Genomic DNA, 16258 nt, shown 5'->3' with positions numbered 1-16258 from the left:
ATTATTAATGGTATACATTCATGATGGCAAATATAGTTCGCAAAACAATTCAAACTGATCTATTTGCTTAGGATCTCTCCTGCACTATCATATATGGACTTACATCTTCCTAAAAAGTGATACATTTGCAACCTATTACATTTAGTTTCAGTGAAAGCAATGCAAGTTCAAGTATGTAGGTCATCTGTTTCAAATCATCATTTGTTCGTACTTAAAATGGCTTTGCAGTTATCATTCCACTTTATGCCCTTCCCATCACTGATATTTTATATGTTTTTGTAGTGTTGTCAAGACAGATAGAAATATGGTCCACAATAACACATTTCTAGTGTTATCCTTGTATGGCATTGCTCCACATACACATACATACATTTTGGCACTGACACCCCTAAAGCACCCCTGTGTGTATTGTAGGTCAATCCAGCTGTGAGGAAATATTGCTTCTTCAAGGGTATCCTAGCTCAAGGAGATACTGTATTCAGACCATCAAATCTGAAGTCACAAAACTATGTGCATGAAAAAAGAAAGAGACATTTGCTCCTAGCTACATAGGTAAACTGGAATAAACTGTATTTGTGGGTCATGCATATCTTTATAGCCAATTTTTTTATGCTCACTGTGGTTGTATATTTTCCTTCGATCTGGAGATGTCTATATACTGCATTAGCTCACTGTTGACAATGTGTATGTGTGCTGTGTACTTCTTGTTACACAACTTGAATAACAAACAGGTTCTTCCTCAGTTCCCCAAACGTCCATAATGCATGAGATGCTGGAGTCCAGTAGATCAGCGTATTTCTATGTGCATTGTATATGTGCTGTAGTAAAAGGATAGTTGTAGAGAGCCTCAGCAGCATCAGAAAGGTAGATATTTGACAAGTTTTCAAATGAGTATATGCATGCAGTGTGCACCACACATTTAGCTTCATGAGACATGCAGGTCACACACATATACCTGCCCACACACACATACCCCCACCCAAAACCCACACATGCAATCTTTGAAAGCAGGAGCGGTAAGTGGAACAAATAACATGCACTGAGACAGACTAATTTTTTTTCCCCTTCATCTCTTTGGCTAGCTAGCCTTCTGATGTGAATGAGATTGAAAGCTCCATCAGCTACACCCTGTCTTTCAGTGAAATTCAAAAGCACCCTAATAATCTGCGTCCTACTCTGTCCTCTCTTCTCTTCCCCATCACCCCCCACTGACCCCCTCTCTGAATTGCCACTCCACTCTACTACTCTCCGGGGATGCAAAAGGGCCTGCAGATGCTCCAATCGTCTCTAATAAATTGTATGTAGTCAGTTACGCTACACAGCTGCCAACTGGCAAAGATTTTAACCTCTGCTTTGGGAGAACTCTGGGAAATAAAGGTTCCTCTAAATTCAATTCACCTTCAGCGATCGCTTTTGAAAGCTATGTCCAGGCCAAAGTAAATGATGAAAAGTATAGAGGGGGAAAATGGGTGACATACAGAAAGAGACAAAATAGAGAGACAGGAGCTACATGATGGAAAGAAAGATTAAGCAAAGTAAACAAACAAGAATCTGGCAGTTATTAAAATACATCGTCTGGATTTTGACCAGATGATGTATTTTATATATAAAAAGAGTATAAACAGTTTTGGTCAGATAAATATCCTCATAGAAATTAAATCTCAAGACCTGAGCAACAAACAAAATTGATCATACTCTGTCTAATAAACTCACATTTACTACTCTTATCACTCCAATCTCATGTATTAATCAAGAGAACACTAATAATACTGGTCCTAATAATTTGGGAAAATTTTACAAGAATCCCTTAAATTTGCTTACACTTGTGATTATGAGGTTTAATCACTGAAAAATATGATTTAAAAAAACTCATTTATTTTTTTTGCATCTGTTTGATATATTTTTACATTATATGTATTTTCTCTCAGCTTGACCACCTATAAACAAATACTAGTGTTATTAATTCTGGAGCAAACAGGCCAAACAAAACCCCCGCAGCAGCCCTTGTGTGGTTTCCTGTTGCCTATTTACTCCATGCAGTGTGCAAGCTGTTCTAGATACAGCTCTGAATCATAAGGACTCCATAGACAGATCACCCCAGACTGAGAAATATATGTCACTCTGCTCTGGAGGGATGGATGTTTATTATTAGACTTCTTTAGAAATGCTGTGCCCTATTCCAGGTTTCCCGTACCCTGTCGATGATGGGGTGAGGGCCATGGGAGACAGGAAATTGAAAGCCACTTGTTGTTGGAGGGCTTTTTTGGAGGAACTGAAGTACTGGTGTACTACAGTATGGGCATATGGGTGAGTGGCGAAGTGATCACTTCTCGTCCTCACTAAAGATATTGCAAAATAGAGGAAGAACAAAGAAAATGAAGCAGAAAGAGTGACAGAGGCCTTACAGTCAGGATGCTTTAGTATTCAACCCCAGTATTCAAGGTTACTTGACTTCAGAAATAAATTTAAACAAAATTAGGTGAATGTGTTAAATATGAAAATCATTGTTTTGTGTTTTTTTCAGTCAAAATTTGGTTGATTTTACCTGAATGCAGGATATACAGTTTGGGGGAATAAACTGGAGAGGAGATATTTAAATCAGAATCCTTAATGGAATTGAACAGCTACAGAACTCATATAGCACCACCTGTCATAAGATAAGATAAGATAAGATACTTTTATTAGTCCCACAAGGGGAAATTTCATGTTCTCAAGATGGCTTCCATCTGCTTAGTGATCATGATACCAGCTATTAAAATTCCCCGTTGATGAATTCCCACCTATTTATTTCCCAAACCACATGCAGTAAATGCAACAAGAAGTCCTCTGAGATTAAGAAAGATGGAGAGAAGAATCTAGGGAGAGAGGAAAAGCTCCAGGGGAAATAGATGGAAGGATATTCATCAAAGGAGTGGGGAAAATCTGAGCTCAAATGGGAAAAAAATAGCATGAAATAAGAAAAAAATAAATAGTTGGAGGAGATGAGGAAATAAAAATGGAGGGGAGACAATGTTTCAGAGGGAGGTCATAGCTGGTGCTGACTGGGAATGAAGAGCAGTGAGAATAAAAGCAATTTGCATTACCGTTCCACTGAGCTTTCTTTTTTTTTTTTTTTATAAAATACTTTATTTAAATATCAAAATTCACAATTACAAATACACATAATACAAACACCATGCACAAAATTATTCGCATCTTATTTTACATATTACAATAATAAAAGCTCCCACGGCAAGTCATTTCCTAATTCATATCTCTCGTTTTTCTTCTTCTCACTCTTCATGTTTCACCGTACCTAACTTTTGTTCTAACTACCCACCACCACATCACACACACACACACACACACACAGACACAAACAGACGCATGCTTACAGAAGCCCAAACACACAGACACACACTCAAACACACACACACACACACACACACACACACACAATTCCTTTCTGCAAACTAACCACACTGTTCCACATCTCTCAATAGGAAAACTTTCTTCAAGGTTAGTTAGAAGAAGGAGATCTATAGTATTTAGTAATCCTTATTCTGGCCCTCACCTTTTCTCTTTTGATGTAGACTTTGTATTCCCACTCTAGTCCAGCCGTGTCCACTTACAATCAAAACAAATCACTTTCCATGACTTCTGCTATTTATTTTTCTGCTTTGTGTATTTGGTTCACAGTTTTTGCTAATTTCTTTACCATATCTAAGTTACATTATGCCTTAGAATATATAGCTATATATACTCCTTAAGCTTTAAAATTGTATATATACTATAAACACTAAATAGAGTGTGAGCTGAGCAATCAGCTGAACACAACTTGGTAGTAACCTGGATCAGGTGGTGTACCGTCCTAGTGTACCATTCAATAAGGTGGCAGTGTACCATGTTCCACACCTGCATTGCTAAAATGTCTGTATGGAGCTGTGGCTTTAACACAGTTGGGGCCTATACTTGTGGTGGCAACCCATAAACTGAAGGTGAACAGAGGGCCATCAAGCTAAAAAGACCTTTTCAAGGGTGGTAGGCCAAGTGGAATGCAGCTTTGGCAGCCATGTTGGTCTTAAAACAATTTTTCCAAACTGTTGGGGTGTTTGTGTCTCAGAAGGTGGAGTAGGTTGTAGTTTGAAGGTTAGTGGTTTGATCACTGGCTGCTCCAGTCTGCCAAAGTATTTTTGGGCAAGATACTGAATTCTGAGTTGCTCCCAATGCATTCATCAGAGTGTGAATGTGTTTGTGAAGTTTAGATAGAAAGCATGTAGACACTAAAAAAAATATGCTTGTATGAATGTGTGTGAAGGAGTGAATAAGCCTGCTGAGAAGGGGAAAGCGCTGCTCTGCTCACACAGTATACAGTGATAATGGGATGCTGCTGCATTTCCTCAATCCAATTCCCATATTGGGAGAAGTCTGCGGACTAGGCAAATAATGTGCCAATCACTGGAGTAGATAATTAAACAACCCTGCCACTAAGAAGTTGGGTCAAATGAAGTTCACATTGAGTTTCTTAATGCCCCGGATATTGTGGGCCTGACCTAGGTTAGCTGACACACACCTCTGCAACATTACATGGACTGGTACCTCAAGATTGGCTGGAGGGTGTATTCCAATACTCTTAAGCCTCCCTGGGAAGGTCTGTTCCAGGGTACTGAAGAAGCTACCTCCATTTGTCAAACCCCATATTCAATAGCAACAATTTGGTTTGCATCCTGGTTGCAAAATACTGGACCAGTGGGAGTTTGCCCAATAAATATGTTTTGTGGACTTAGTCGAGGTATCCAATCACATCCTTCAGGGTGTCCTTAGAGTTGTTCAGAGTGTCGGATATCAGTCCAGTTGTTGCAAGCTACTGAGTCCAGTCCGTGTGCTACCATTAAACACAGTTTTATTTTAGAAGAAATCCTGGTCATTACGACTAATTGAGGGTCATTATCCATAGCTAGGAGTAAGATAGCTCAAGATTATAAGCAGTTTAAAGGACTTACTTGAATATGCTCTAGGAAATAATTGTCGCCTTTCCCATTTGCATTTCACTGAGATAGCTGCAACTTAAGACTTATAATGACAGTACCTCTATAGCGATGAATGCTGATGGCAAGCTGAGCAGAATAAGCATATAGAAACAATCTTACAGCAGGATATAGAGTGGAGTGCACCCATGACATGATTGACTTTACTGCTTTTTCAGAAGAGTACTATATATTTCCAGTGTCTATATATGGAGTTGTAATTTCTGTAAAATAAAATTTCTACAGTATTTTAACAGACTTACTTACTAACAACATGTTATAGAGAAGCAATCAAAAGCAGTTTGACCCACTGTCTTATAGATTATAGAATTTATTTTTTTAGTTGTTCCAAAAAACTCTAATAATATATTTAACCTTCCAAAAAGAAACAATTATTGCAGAGTGTAAAGCATCCTGCTGAATTGGATATTGGTTATTAGATATAATGGATCATGTCATAGGGTTGTGTGTGAAAATTTAATGATCACTTCGCATTGTCCCCCTCTTTGACAGTGTGGGAGCACAGCATATTCTGCACACATAAATTCAATATCATTCTTCCTGCTTCACTCTGTCTCCTTTTTCATTTCTCTCCATCTCTCTATCTCTCTCAAGCATAGTTTATATACCGATGCTCATTATGACTGTTGTTATGACAGCCTCCCTTGCACTTACATGCACACACCCGCTGCAGTTATTCTGGTGATTTACAACCTCTTTCTTCCACAAGAGAGATGCACTATAACTGTTTTTGAGGGGAGCTTTATGTTCACTGTAAACTAGCCACAGTGGCACCTCCACAGGGCCTGTCCTGCTCAGCAAACCACAGCCTCCTCAAGCAGATCGGTGTGCAATAATAGGCTCTCAGGGATGACAACTGAAACATTCACTCAGTTTAATAACCAAACCGCAGGCCATTTAACACCCTTCTTTTTCCACCAAGGCTGTCCTTTATTTATTTATTTTTTTACACTATTTCTAAAGAGTATTTCAAATTTAAAAAGTAGACTTTGCCTTGTGGGAATTGTGGCTTTAAATGAAGTTTTTGGGCAGTGGCACAGTTTTGTTTTGTTTTTTGTAATGTTGCCTCTGTGCACCATTGGAGTGGATATTTAATCAAAAAGATACAATTTTAACCTTTAAATCAAAAGCATTGAATTAACTGTTTACAAATTATAATCAAATTTACACATAATCCCAACAGTTCAGAGTCTCAAACCTAAATGATCAGACTATGCAGATGAAACATCTGTTCATTGGAGCTCTGAATTTGAGCGTGAAAGAAATCACGATGAAAGTATCATCAGTGTCGTCTCTGTGTGTCGGCCACAATATTGTCATTGTGCAAATAGATATGGACCTAACTGTGAGTGCAACATAAGATCGAAAAAGTTATTATGTAGTGCAAAGAATTCTTTAAGAATGGAAAACTTGTAGAGAGTTGTAGGTAAAAATCACTGTTCTTTTCTTGTATTCCTTTATTAGTTAAGACTGTAATGCCACAAGAAGAGCATACACATTTACAACACATTAACAGACCCTTGTGTACAAACTGCAGTTCTACAAGGAACATTTGTAAAAAGGTGCAACACATAATTGAAATGCCATTTTCAGTGTCCAGACAAAAACATCTGTGTGTTTGTGAGGAAGAGGTACAAAAGCATTCCTAATGTTCCATGTATCATATGAATGCTTTTGTGTGATGCTGTGTCTAATAAGGGCATCAGAGATACTATAGGAGGGGAACATTTCAACAAGCATCTCTTCAGTCACACGTGCTGTGGTGCATAGCATGGCAGAAAGAGCAGAGTGTGAGCTGTTACGTAACCTCCAATCCGGGACAGAAATGTTGCAAAGGCAGCACGTGCAGTAAAGGATCTGTTGGCGCAAGACTGAGGCTACCCAGAAATTAGATGACTATAGTTATTTACTGAAAAGGCACAATAAAACATTTTAATTTTAATGTCTCTTTAACGTTGGGTTTTAGCATCTCTTGTTTCCAAAAGTCTTCCAACATGTTATTAAGCCTCCTAATGAACTTTTAAATGGAGATGCAGAAGTAAGGTTTCCCATTATTATTATTTTATTATTTTTATCATAAATTAAGTAAATAATGTACATTCTTGATTTATTGCCAGTAAGGTATTATGTGGATGAATCCATGTAAATGGCACAAAGACTATAATGAAATTATATGAAATGGGTGTTTACACAATCCCAAACTATGTGTGACCCTAAATTTACCAGTGTCACTCTGTTCCTATTCCAAGTCTAATTATAGTATTGGATGCTAGTATTGCCACTCTACTGTTTATGTCTTGAAAAACCCAGTTCCCAAACTCATGGTTGTCAGCACCCAAGCCAAATAAGGTACAAACAACAACAACATGACAAAACCGATTTAAGTCAGACAGCGGTTTTACTCTGAAAGCTGCTCCCATTTTCCTGACTCCATACAGTCGATATCCAAGCCTCTAGTTCCCAAGGTGCTGTTGGATGTCAGATCTGTAGCCAACAGGCATACTCAAAAATGCATGTTCAGCCTCTTTGCCAGGAAGTGGATGTGCCAGTCATGACAAAAAGTTCCCTGAGACAGCAAGTTTGTTTAACTTAGTTTTTCATGGATGATTGGTAGGCTTCTTACTGCAGTAAGCTACATGAGCATCTGACTGCTGGCTTGACTATTTTTAACGTGCCCCAGATTTACCAACAGGGAATTTTCTTGCAATTTATCACACTTCTTGTATTTTCTTTTTTTAAATAAATTATTAAGCTGCTCTATGAGTTTCAGGTGATGTGTGCACTGTAGATCAGATTTCCTTGTACATTTATTCATATATTCATTGCCGGTTACTGACAGCATAGTTTCTACCACAAAAGTACTGTACTACTGCTCTATACTGTAAAGTACAATATAGAATGATACTGTATTATTACAGCGGTAGATGTTTTTCACATCTACCGCTATGACTTATGGGTTTATTTTGACAAAACCAGTTTTTTACTGACAAATCCTCATGTTCAGTTTTGCAAGTGTACAGAGTTTGATCATTTATTCACCTGCTAGGCCACAAGGTCAGCTTTAATACAACATAAGTGGAAGGAAGCTGCAATGTTAGCTATATAAAAATATAAGATTAAATAATACAAATAAATAGTTCAATAGACTGAGCTGTGGACAATGCGGTGCAGTGTTGTATACAAACTTCGTGATAAACAATTGCATTCATAAATAAACAAATTGAGCAAACTGTGCTTCCATAACTGCAGCTCATATCACCATTTCTCTTTTTTTTCAGTAACATCCTACAAGTTGCATGTTCTGTGTGATGTAATGTTGGTGACATTTTACAGACATAGCAAGGTGATAGCAAGCCTAAATTAGCTGTGACAGAAATCACAGTCAGTGCTTGCTGCTCTTTGAATTTAAATGCTAAGATCACAGTCAACATCCTGGCTCACATAGTAGATTTGAGGGATTTATTTGATCATCTTTTTTTTTAAGGTTTGCTAATGTAGTTGTTTTTGCAGTGGTACATTTCCTGGCACATTACCCCACTAATTGCAGAAGTGAAATAAACAGTCAGCAGTAATTTGCATTGCACTCCATGCACCCTCAACCTTGAATGCTTGTAACAGGAACTCTCTTATCAAAACATTGCTTCACAGCAGAACTACTGCCCAAATCCAAAAGCCAGTGGCAGAAAAAAAAGGAATACCATTCAGCTTAATTCAGGTCACGCATAGAACTACAATGATCAAAATGTATAGAATTTATTAAGGGTTTTAACAAATTTTGAACTAAAGAAGAGCTCAGCTTTCCTTTGATAAGCTGAGCCCTTAGTTGTGTGGTAGGCAGGTGAGCTCTCTGTCTCATTACTAACAGTTACTGTTGGTTCTAGATTTCCACGTCTTAGGAGAACATTAAGCAAAAGCCAAAATCCTTTCCTGTTAGTAATTTCTGCAATTTGAATACATTCTGTGAGAGAGTGCGCTTTCTATACATTTCTTCATTTGACTTGACTGAGATATCTAGCGTTCCACTTTTGGGCTGAGCAAACAGTAGATGGGTGAATATGTTATGCAAGCACAACACAGCAAACCCAAACAGTTCTTAATCCCAGAAAGACAGCCACTGTCAAAGGAAATAGAGCATGTAGGAAATACTCGGTAAAACTTATTTTTTGAGGTTGCTTGGAGGTTATTTAGATTTTTCTCAAATATGTGGTCTCTCTTGCTTTGTCTTTCTCTCTCTCTTCTATGTATGAGTCACATGAGTCAAAAATACACAAACACTCGCATTAAACCAACTGGACATGCCACCGACATGTGCTATACTCCACAGCCATACTGACAAAAACATACACACACTTACACACCAAACCCGAGCCATCTTTCTCCCTCGCTCTCTTCCTCTCTCTGACACATACACACTCTTTCACACTATCTGTCTTAACCTCATGTTTCTATGAACAGAAGGAATTCCCAGTTGCTTTGTACTGAGGGTTTTTTGGCCTGTAGTGCTACTATTTCATTTGCTTTAAAGTGAACTTCATCCAATATTGAAGCCTGTCTAGTCTGGTCTAATCTAGGAGTTTGCATAAGAAAAGTCTTACAGACCAGCTGTGTAAAATGCTTGTTTTTTTGGGAGGAAGTAACCACCTCTTCTGTTGTTTTTCTCCATCTCTCTGTTTTATTCATCTTTCCTCCATGCTTCCCCAACTCCTTTCCTACCATTTTATCTTTACCCTCTATTTTCTTGCTCTTTTCTTTTCTCTGTCCTCCTTTGCCCGTCTTTGTGCACTTGCAGGACTACACATTGACAATGTACTTCCAGCAGGCATGGCGAGACAAGCGGCTGTCCTACTCTGACATCCCCCTCAACCTGACCTTAGATAACCGGGTCGCTGACCAGCTCTGGGTGCCTGACACCTATTTCCTCAACGACAAGAAATCGTTTGTCCATGGTGTCACAGTAAAAAACAGAATGATCCGACTGCACCCAGATGGTACCGTATTATATGGTCTAAGGTGAGATTTTAATCTCTTAAAATAACATTTTTGTCAACATAAGAACAAGAACTAAAATGTTATATGCACAAATGCTGCATGACCTTGGTAACAAATAATGACAAACATGTTGCACAAGAATTGTGTTTTCTTTTACTTCATGTTGTCAAATAATTCACACTTAATCCTTGTCAGCATACTTTCTATTTTAAACATCTTGAAAACATCCTGGAAAAAAGAAAATCTTGCAGGTGAGGTAACAGTGAGACAACCATTGCTGCACTGGACCAAGTCAGTAATTAGCTCATTAGAGCCAGATGAAGAAAACTACTGATGGGAGGTGCAACATTCCCCCTAAGCAAAAATGATAATGTTGAGGAAGTGACCTACTTGTGTCCTCATTTAAAAGACGTCTGCACATCACCAAGCCAAGCCTCACTAAAGGCTTGTGTAACACTAAATTCAAGTCTTTTGCATGCTCTCTGCATAATTTACCTCACCACCAAGTATAAAAAGCAGATGTACTTAGAATAGCTGTAGGTGTAAAGCCTTGAAAGTTCATCTGAAATTAAATTACTTTTTTGTTTCTTTCGAGATCCAGGGACGTTCAGTACTAACATTGCTCATTTGAAGGCTGATTAGATAGTCAGCTGCAGCACACTGAACTCTGTAAATGTCATTTCAGTTAGTTTAGATCTTGTTCTTCAATACCACTGCTAATAAAACCGTTTCTGTTGTTGCCTTGCCAGCTACACCTTTCTGAGCACATTGGGATTTTTTTTTCCCGTTACCCCAATGTTACTACATGTCAACTAGATTTGCACAAATGATGTTAGATTACTTTTTCTTCCTAACAATAGTTAAACATTTTCATGATCAAAGTGATTTTGATGGGGTTGACTAACACTGTGAGATGATTAAATATTTAAGCCATTAAATTTATTTAGCCTACTGAAAATCAAAGAGCATTAGGTGACAAATTATGAAGTATGATTGGTAATTTTTGCTGACAACGATGCTGTATGCGTTCAGCAGGATACTTCTCTACCTAAAAAACACCACAACTTTTGCAACGTTTTTTAAAACAAACTTTTAGGAGGGCAACTACTTTAAATATCTCAATGGTTTTTCTCCATGCAGGTATTTGATATGATAATATGACATAACCTAGCTCTTTCCCAGAGACCCGAAGCAGAAATCCTAGTTGCACTATATAAATTGATTGATCATTCCACTGAGTTTCAACCTCTCGGAGTTAACATGATGACCATGCGTTTCTTACTCCTCACTGATGTCTCATCATTTCATTTTGTAAATAGGCCTCTTATGCCCAAAGTCTATAAAATGTTATTGAAAATCATAACACTTTAATGGCTACCATGACGATGAACCGGATCTGCTCTGGGACGGTGAAATTTAATAGAGATTGAGAGAGCACAAGACAAAGGATGAGAGATGTGTTAAGAAGAGGATTAAAATGGAATCTTGCTATTATATTTTTCTGTGATACTCTTCATTGCTGTTGTTGGATAAAGTGGATGGAGAAGGAAGAATAAGACATTTTTTCTGAGATGAAGAAATGGAAGAAGAAAGCACTATGTGGAAAATTCTAAATAATGCATTGTCTTGTGCTAAAATCAGAATAATCAACAGTCAATTTTCATGGAAGAAATCCAAAGCTCTTATGCAAAAAAGGGAAAATGAAAGAAAATGGGATAAAAAAAACAACATACACAAGCTTTAGAGATGTATTGTTATATTTGTGAATTTGTCTATAAATACTCTAAATTTTGTAAGATTTTTTTCAAATGTTATGCCACATTGCATTATAGAGGACCTCCACTTTAACAATCCAATCACGTGGCCAATCATGAAAGAAAATCAACAAAATCATTTGTTCTTTTCAGCTAGGGAGATAGCTCAAAAAGGTTGTCTAGAGATGTTCGGGGTCAGGATGACTTTACCTGTATGTTCCCTGACCCTGAAGGTGCACAAAGGCTGGAGAGAATTCTCCTTTTCAAATTTTTTGAAGCATGGTTGAAGAACTAAATAGCAAATTGATCAAAGAGCCAAGAATAAACTCAGTATAATTTTAAAATGCTTTGAGTTTCTGCTGGTAGGGTTGTTGTTTTTTTTTAAATTATTTATTCAATAATTTTTGTGTGCTTGAGTGGTCAGTACGGATTGCAGCCCAGTGTCTCCAAGCATGTTTAACTGCAAGTTGTTAGAGCTGCACCATCAGATAATCCACTTCTCCTCCTTGTTTTGGCAGATGAAGTAATAATTATGAGCACTGTATCATCAGCAAATTTCAATGGCCTGATCGTAGGGTTCACTTAGCTACACTTCTTAGGTTATTATTGTTTTGTTTGCCCATCATATACTATCAATTGCTTGATTAATTATGCAGAGCAAGCAAAATATATCACTAGTAATCTTTTAAAAGTGTAGTGTAAGAATAATAAAAATATTTTAATTGACAAACCTTTCCTTTATAATTGGGAGGAAATGTTTTCCTTTGTTTGTTTTTAATTCATTTGTATTTAACAGTTTTGGACTGATATATTTCTCATTTATACTGTCTTATCTTGCACACAGTTCAATAAACTTTTCATATAATGGACACCTACCAGATTTAAACTTTGATGGATCGAGCAGCAGCCAAAAAGTCTCTGTTGCTTCAAAGCCAAAGTGCTTCATGTCTAGAATGTCTAAAGTGAACAAAACCCAACAGAAGAAAGCTCGAGGCAGTAGCAGATTGTGAAGGTCAGATTATACTGAGATAGAACTCAAATAGTACAAATCATTCTTGTGTCAGGTCATCCAAGTTAAATGCAAAATGAACAGCTATCAACACACTGATGCAATATCCAAATGGAAAAAAAAAAATCCATAATCACACGAAATATGGGTTTGAACGTTTCCCATCCACTGAAGAACTTGACACAAAGTGCAAATATTACTTTGGATGGAGTAGGATTAGACTGAAATTGGGGGAAGAAATCCATCACCTTTGACACTCAATATCATGTAAGTAGGATGACCAGATTTTTGCAAATCCTAAATTGGGTCATGGAATCTTGTGCAGGTCAGTGAGTGCTCATAAATCCACACAGCACATGCAGATACAGCATATTAATGCCCACTGAAGACCTACTAAAGCTGTGCAGTTATTCAATTTATTATGTTAATAAATTCAATTAGACTACAAAAATGTGTAGACACAAGCATGCATTAAGATGAAATTCATGCAAGTGGAAATTATTGTAGTCTGACATCAATTAAAAATATTTGAATGAAAAAATGTAACAATAATGCATAATAAAATCAGTATGAAAACATAGTGGCACGATGGACTATCAGCTTCTCTAGAACGTGCCCTCTATCTCTACAGCTCTATTTGGATAAATGGTTTAGAAAGATAGGTGGATGCAATTCAAAAGATTAGATTTAGGTTAGACTGGAAGCAGTCTGAACTAAGTCCATCATATATCTAACAAAACCCGTGACAGATTAATAAATTTTGGCTATTTTGTTATTATAGGCGCATAAAGATAAAACAGCAATTTCAGGCTTTATAAAGGCTTTTAAAAGATTTATTTCTAGATGAAAACAAGCCAGGTGCAGGGACTTCTGCAGTTTTGGCATATGAAGTCACAGGATGACCAAAATAAATATCCCTACAACCATGTTCAGTGACCTGTGGTGTTTCGGGAAGATGTACTGTCACAAAGAAAAATGCTTTGAAAATATAATTAAATGTAGCATCTGCAGATGTTTTAGAACTAAACCCACAATTGTTGCAGCTTTCAAGAAAAGCTAAAAGCTAAAATTGACTCCAGGGCAAATATTACCTGTGCAAAAGCAAATATAAAATAATTAGACTGCAAGCATTTTTGGGCTGAGAAACCAAAACAAGAGTTGGTGTTTTGACTTTGTTATATATAGGGAGTATTTGTTGGTAGATAGGGTGTTTATCACTGAAAAATACCCACCTTTAAACCCAGCTTTAGGAGAGCTCTTAGCATACACAACTAATGCCTGCTTGAGAATTAACAAAAAAATGTCTTTGAATATTAAGATTAAATGTTAATGTTTTACCTCGAGCATCCTACTTACTATATTTTCATGGACATCAGTGGGTGGAAAGCAGCTGGCTATGGGGAATGATGACTCTCTAAATGCTGTCATTATCTTAAATATCAAATAATGCAGCTCTGGTGCACAGCGCATTCACTGTTTCAATGAGCTCTGAGCTCTGCCAGCAATCGGAGTGGAGTATTTTGTTTATAATCACAGAAAATGGCTAGACTACAATTATGCAGGGGTACTCCTTTCCAAGTACAGTGCAAGGAACATTTACGATATTTTTCACTGAAAACCCCAAGTAAAAGGGACCTACTTCTCTGAGTCCTACTATTTTTTATGTATTTATAATTTAACTGTACTAAATTATAATGTTTTTGTACAATTGATTATTTGTTATGTTTTTGACTGTAAAAGTTCAAATGTTTCTGTTGCAACTACTATAAACTAAGACCAGCATAAATTGAGTACAAATAAGTGACTGAGAATATTTAAGTAAAAAAAAAAAGTAAATCATTGCAACGCATTAATCACTCATATTTATTGTGATTGTGACCAACAGCCCGCACATTTCTTTGGCCTGAAATCCAGTCTCTTCCCTTAAAGCTACTTGGCCCTGATTTGACCTCACAAGTTAGATCAATCCAGCAAGCCAATCTCTGAACACAGCTTGAAAAATATGGAGGGTCACTGCAGGTGATGCAACATATGGGACTTAGTGTGGTTGGCAGCTTTTTCAGGGAATGTTTTTTTTTTTTTTAGCAACCAGGGAGCGTAAGCAGACTGAAAAATGTGGCTTTGCATCATTTAATGGATGGAACAACTGGGGGAAATGAGAGGGTAAATGGAGAGCAAGACAGCAGTAAACATAGGCAATCTGATGCACACTTCTACAGTGTAACAGCTACGTAACATGCTCACACATTACCTCATACAAACATGCATAACCTTTATGTTTTCTAAAAGCCCTGCCAGAGGCTTGTGCTCTGAGTTTTACACCGGTGACTCCGACTTGACACAGAGATCAGAAAGTTGCCGAAAAGTAACCGGCAATTTACTCCTTGGTTAAACACATGGAAGCCACAGAGCCCCATCACCAGCAGTAAATCCATCAGTGTGAAATAAATGCTGACAAAGACAGGGGACAAGAGAGAAAGAAAAGGAGAATCTATCTAAACCTCTTAGGCTCAAACAACCTCACCGTCACACTCTGTGGGGTGGTAATCCCTGAGGTGTGTAATATGAAACAGCATGTTAATGTTAGAACTCTTCCCTTTGAACTTCTTTACTGGCATTAGAAGGAAATGTTATGATAGACTGCTCACTGTCTCTCTTCACATCCTCTGTCCTAAAATATTCTTTCTATGGCTTTGTTTTTATTATTTTACCTCCATTTTTTGAATAACTAAGTAAATACAACATTTCTTTTTCTTAGCAAAAATATTTAAAAAGTAATACTTAAAAGTTTATCATAAGAGCTGTCTGATCTTATTTTACTATACCTGTAAAGTAATAGTAATGTGTAATATTAATATTGAAATTATAAGTAACATTAAGTAATCTCCTACTTTTTTTTTTGTATTTCTTTAAATGGGAGAAAGAGAGAACTTTAAGAAATTCTACAGTGACCATCAAAACAATGAAAAATATTGCCGTAAACAGTTTATTTTGCGACTCCACGAAACAAACAATAGCGTAATATGAAACGATAGACGTTTTCATAAGGCCATCTGATATATATCGTTATATTGAACAGCCCTAATTTTACGTATACGTTACCATAAACACAAAAGCAGTCACCTCAAGATTCTTTATATTGTAAGGTAAAAACCCTGCAATATCAGAAAGACAAGCAATCACACAATCCCTACGAACAAGCACTTGGGGACACTGGGAAGGAAAAACTTCCTTTTGATAGGAAAAAAAAACTCTGGAAGAACCCGGCTCAGAAAGGGCAGCCATTCACCACAATCTGTTGTTGGTGAGGGGAGAGAAAGAGAGAGGAGAAAAGAAGGGAGTGGAAGAGAGTTTAATAATAACTAATGATTAAATACAAACACAGATTTGTAAAAATACAACTCAATACTTTGTAACATAACCTTTGTTGGCAATAACAGAGGTCAAACGTTTACTATAGGTCTTTACCAGGTTTGCAC

At 37.2% G+C, this 16258-nt stretch overlaps 1 protein-coding gene across 1 annotated transcript in view; it reads left to right on the top strand.

Annotated features, from left to right (window-relative positions):
* LOC102293339 (gamma-aminobutyric acid receptor subunit beta-2) overlaps positions 1-16258 on the top strand; it is a 69392-nt gene that overhangs the window by 16195 nt on the left and 36939 nt on the right. Inside the window, exon 4 of the mRNA XM_005942255.3 lies at positions 9817-10037. Within this exon, the coding sequence (XP_005942317.1) occupies positions 9817-10037 (221 nt within the window). The remainder of the gene's footprint in view (positions 1-9816; positions 10038-16258) is intronic.

Source organism: Haplochromis burtoni, unplaced genomic scaffold (assembly GCF_018398535.1).
Source record: "Haplochromis burtoni strain Fernald_Lab_line unplaced genomic scaffold, NCSU_Asbu1 Contig_247, whole genome shotgun sequence".
In the NCBI taxonomy this organism is placed as follows: domain Eukaryota; kingdom Metazoa; phylum Chordata; class Actinopteri; order Cichliformes; family Cichlidae; genus Haplochromis; species Haplochromis burtoni.
This window is presented reverse-complemented; position numbering and strand designations above follow the sequence as displayed.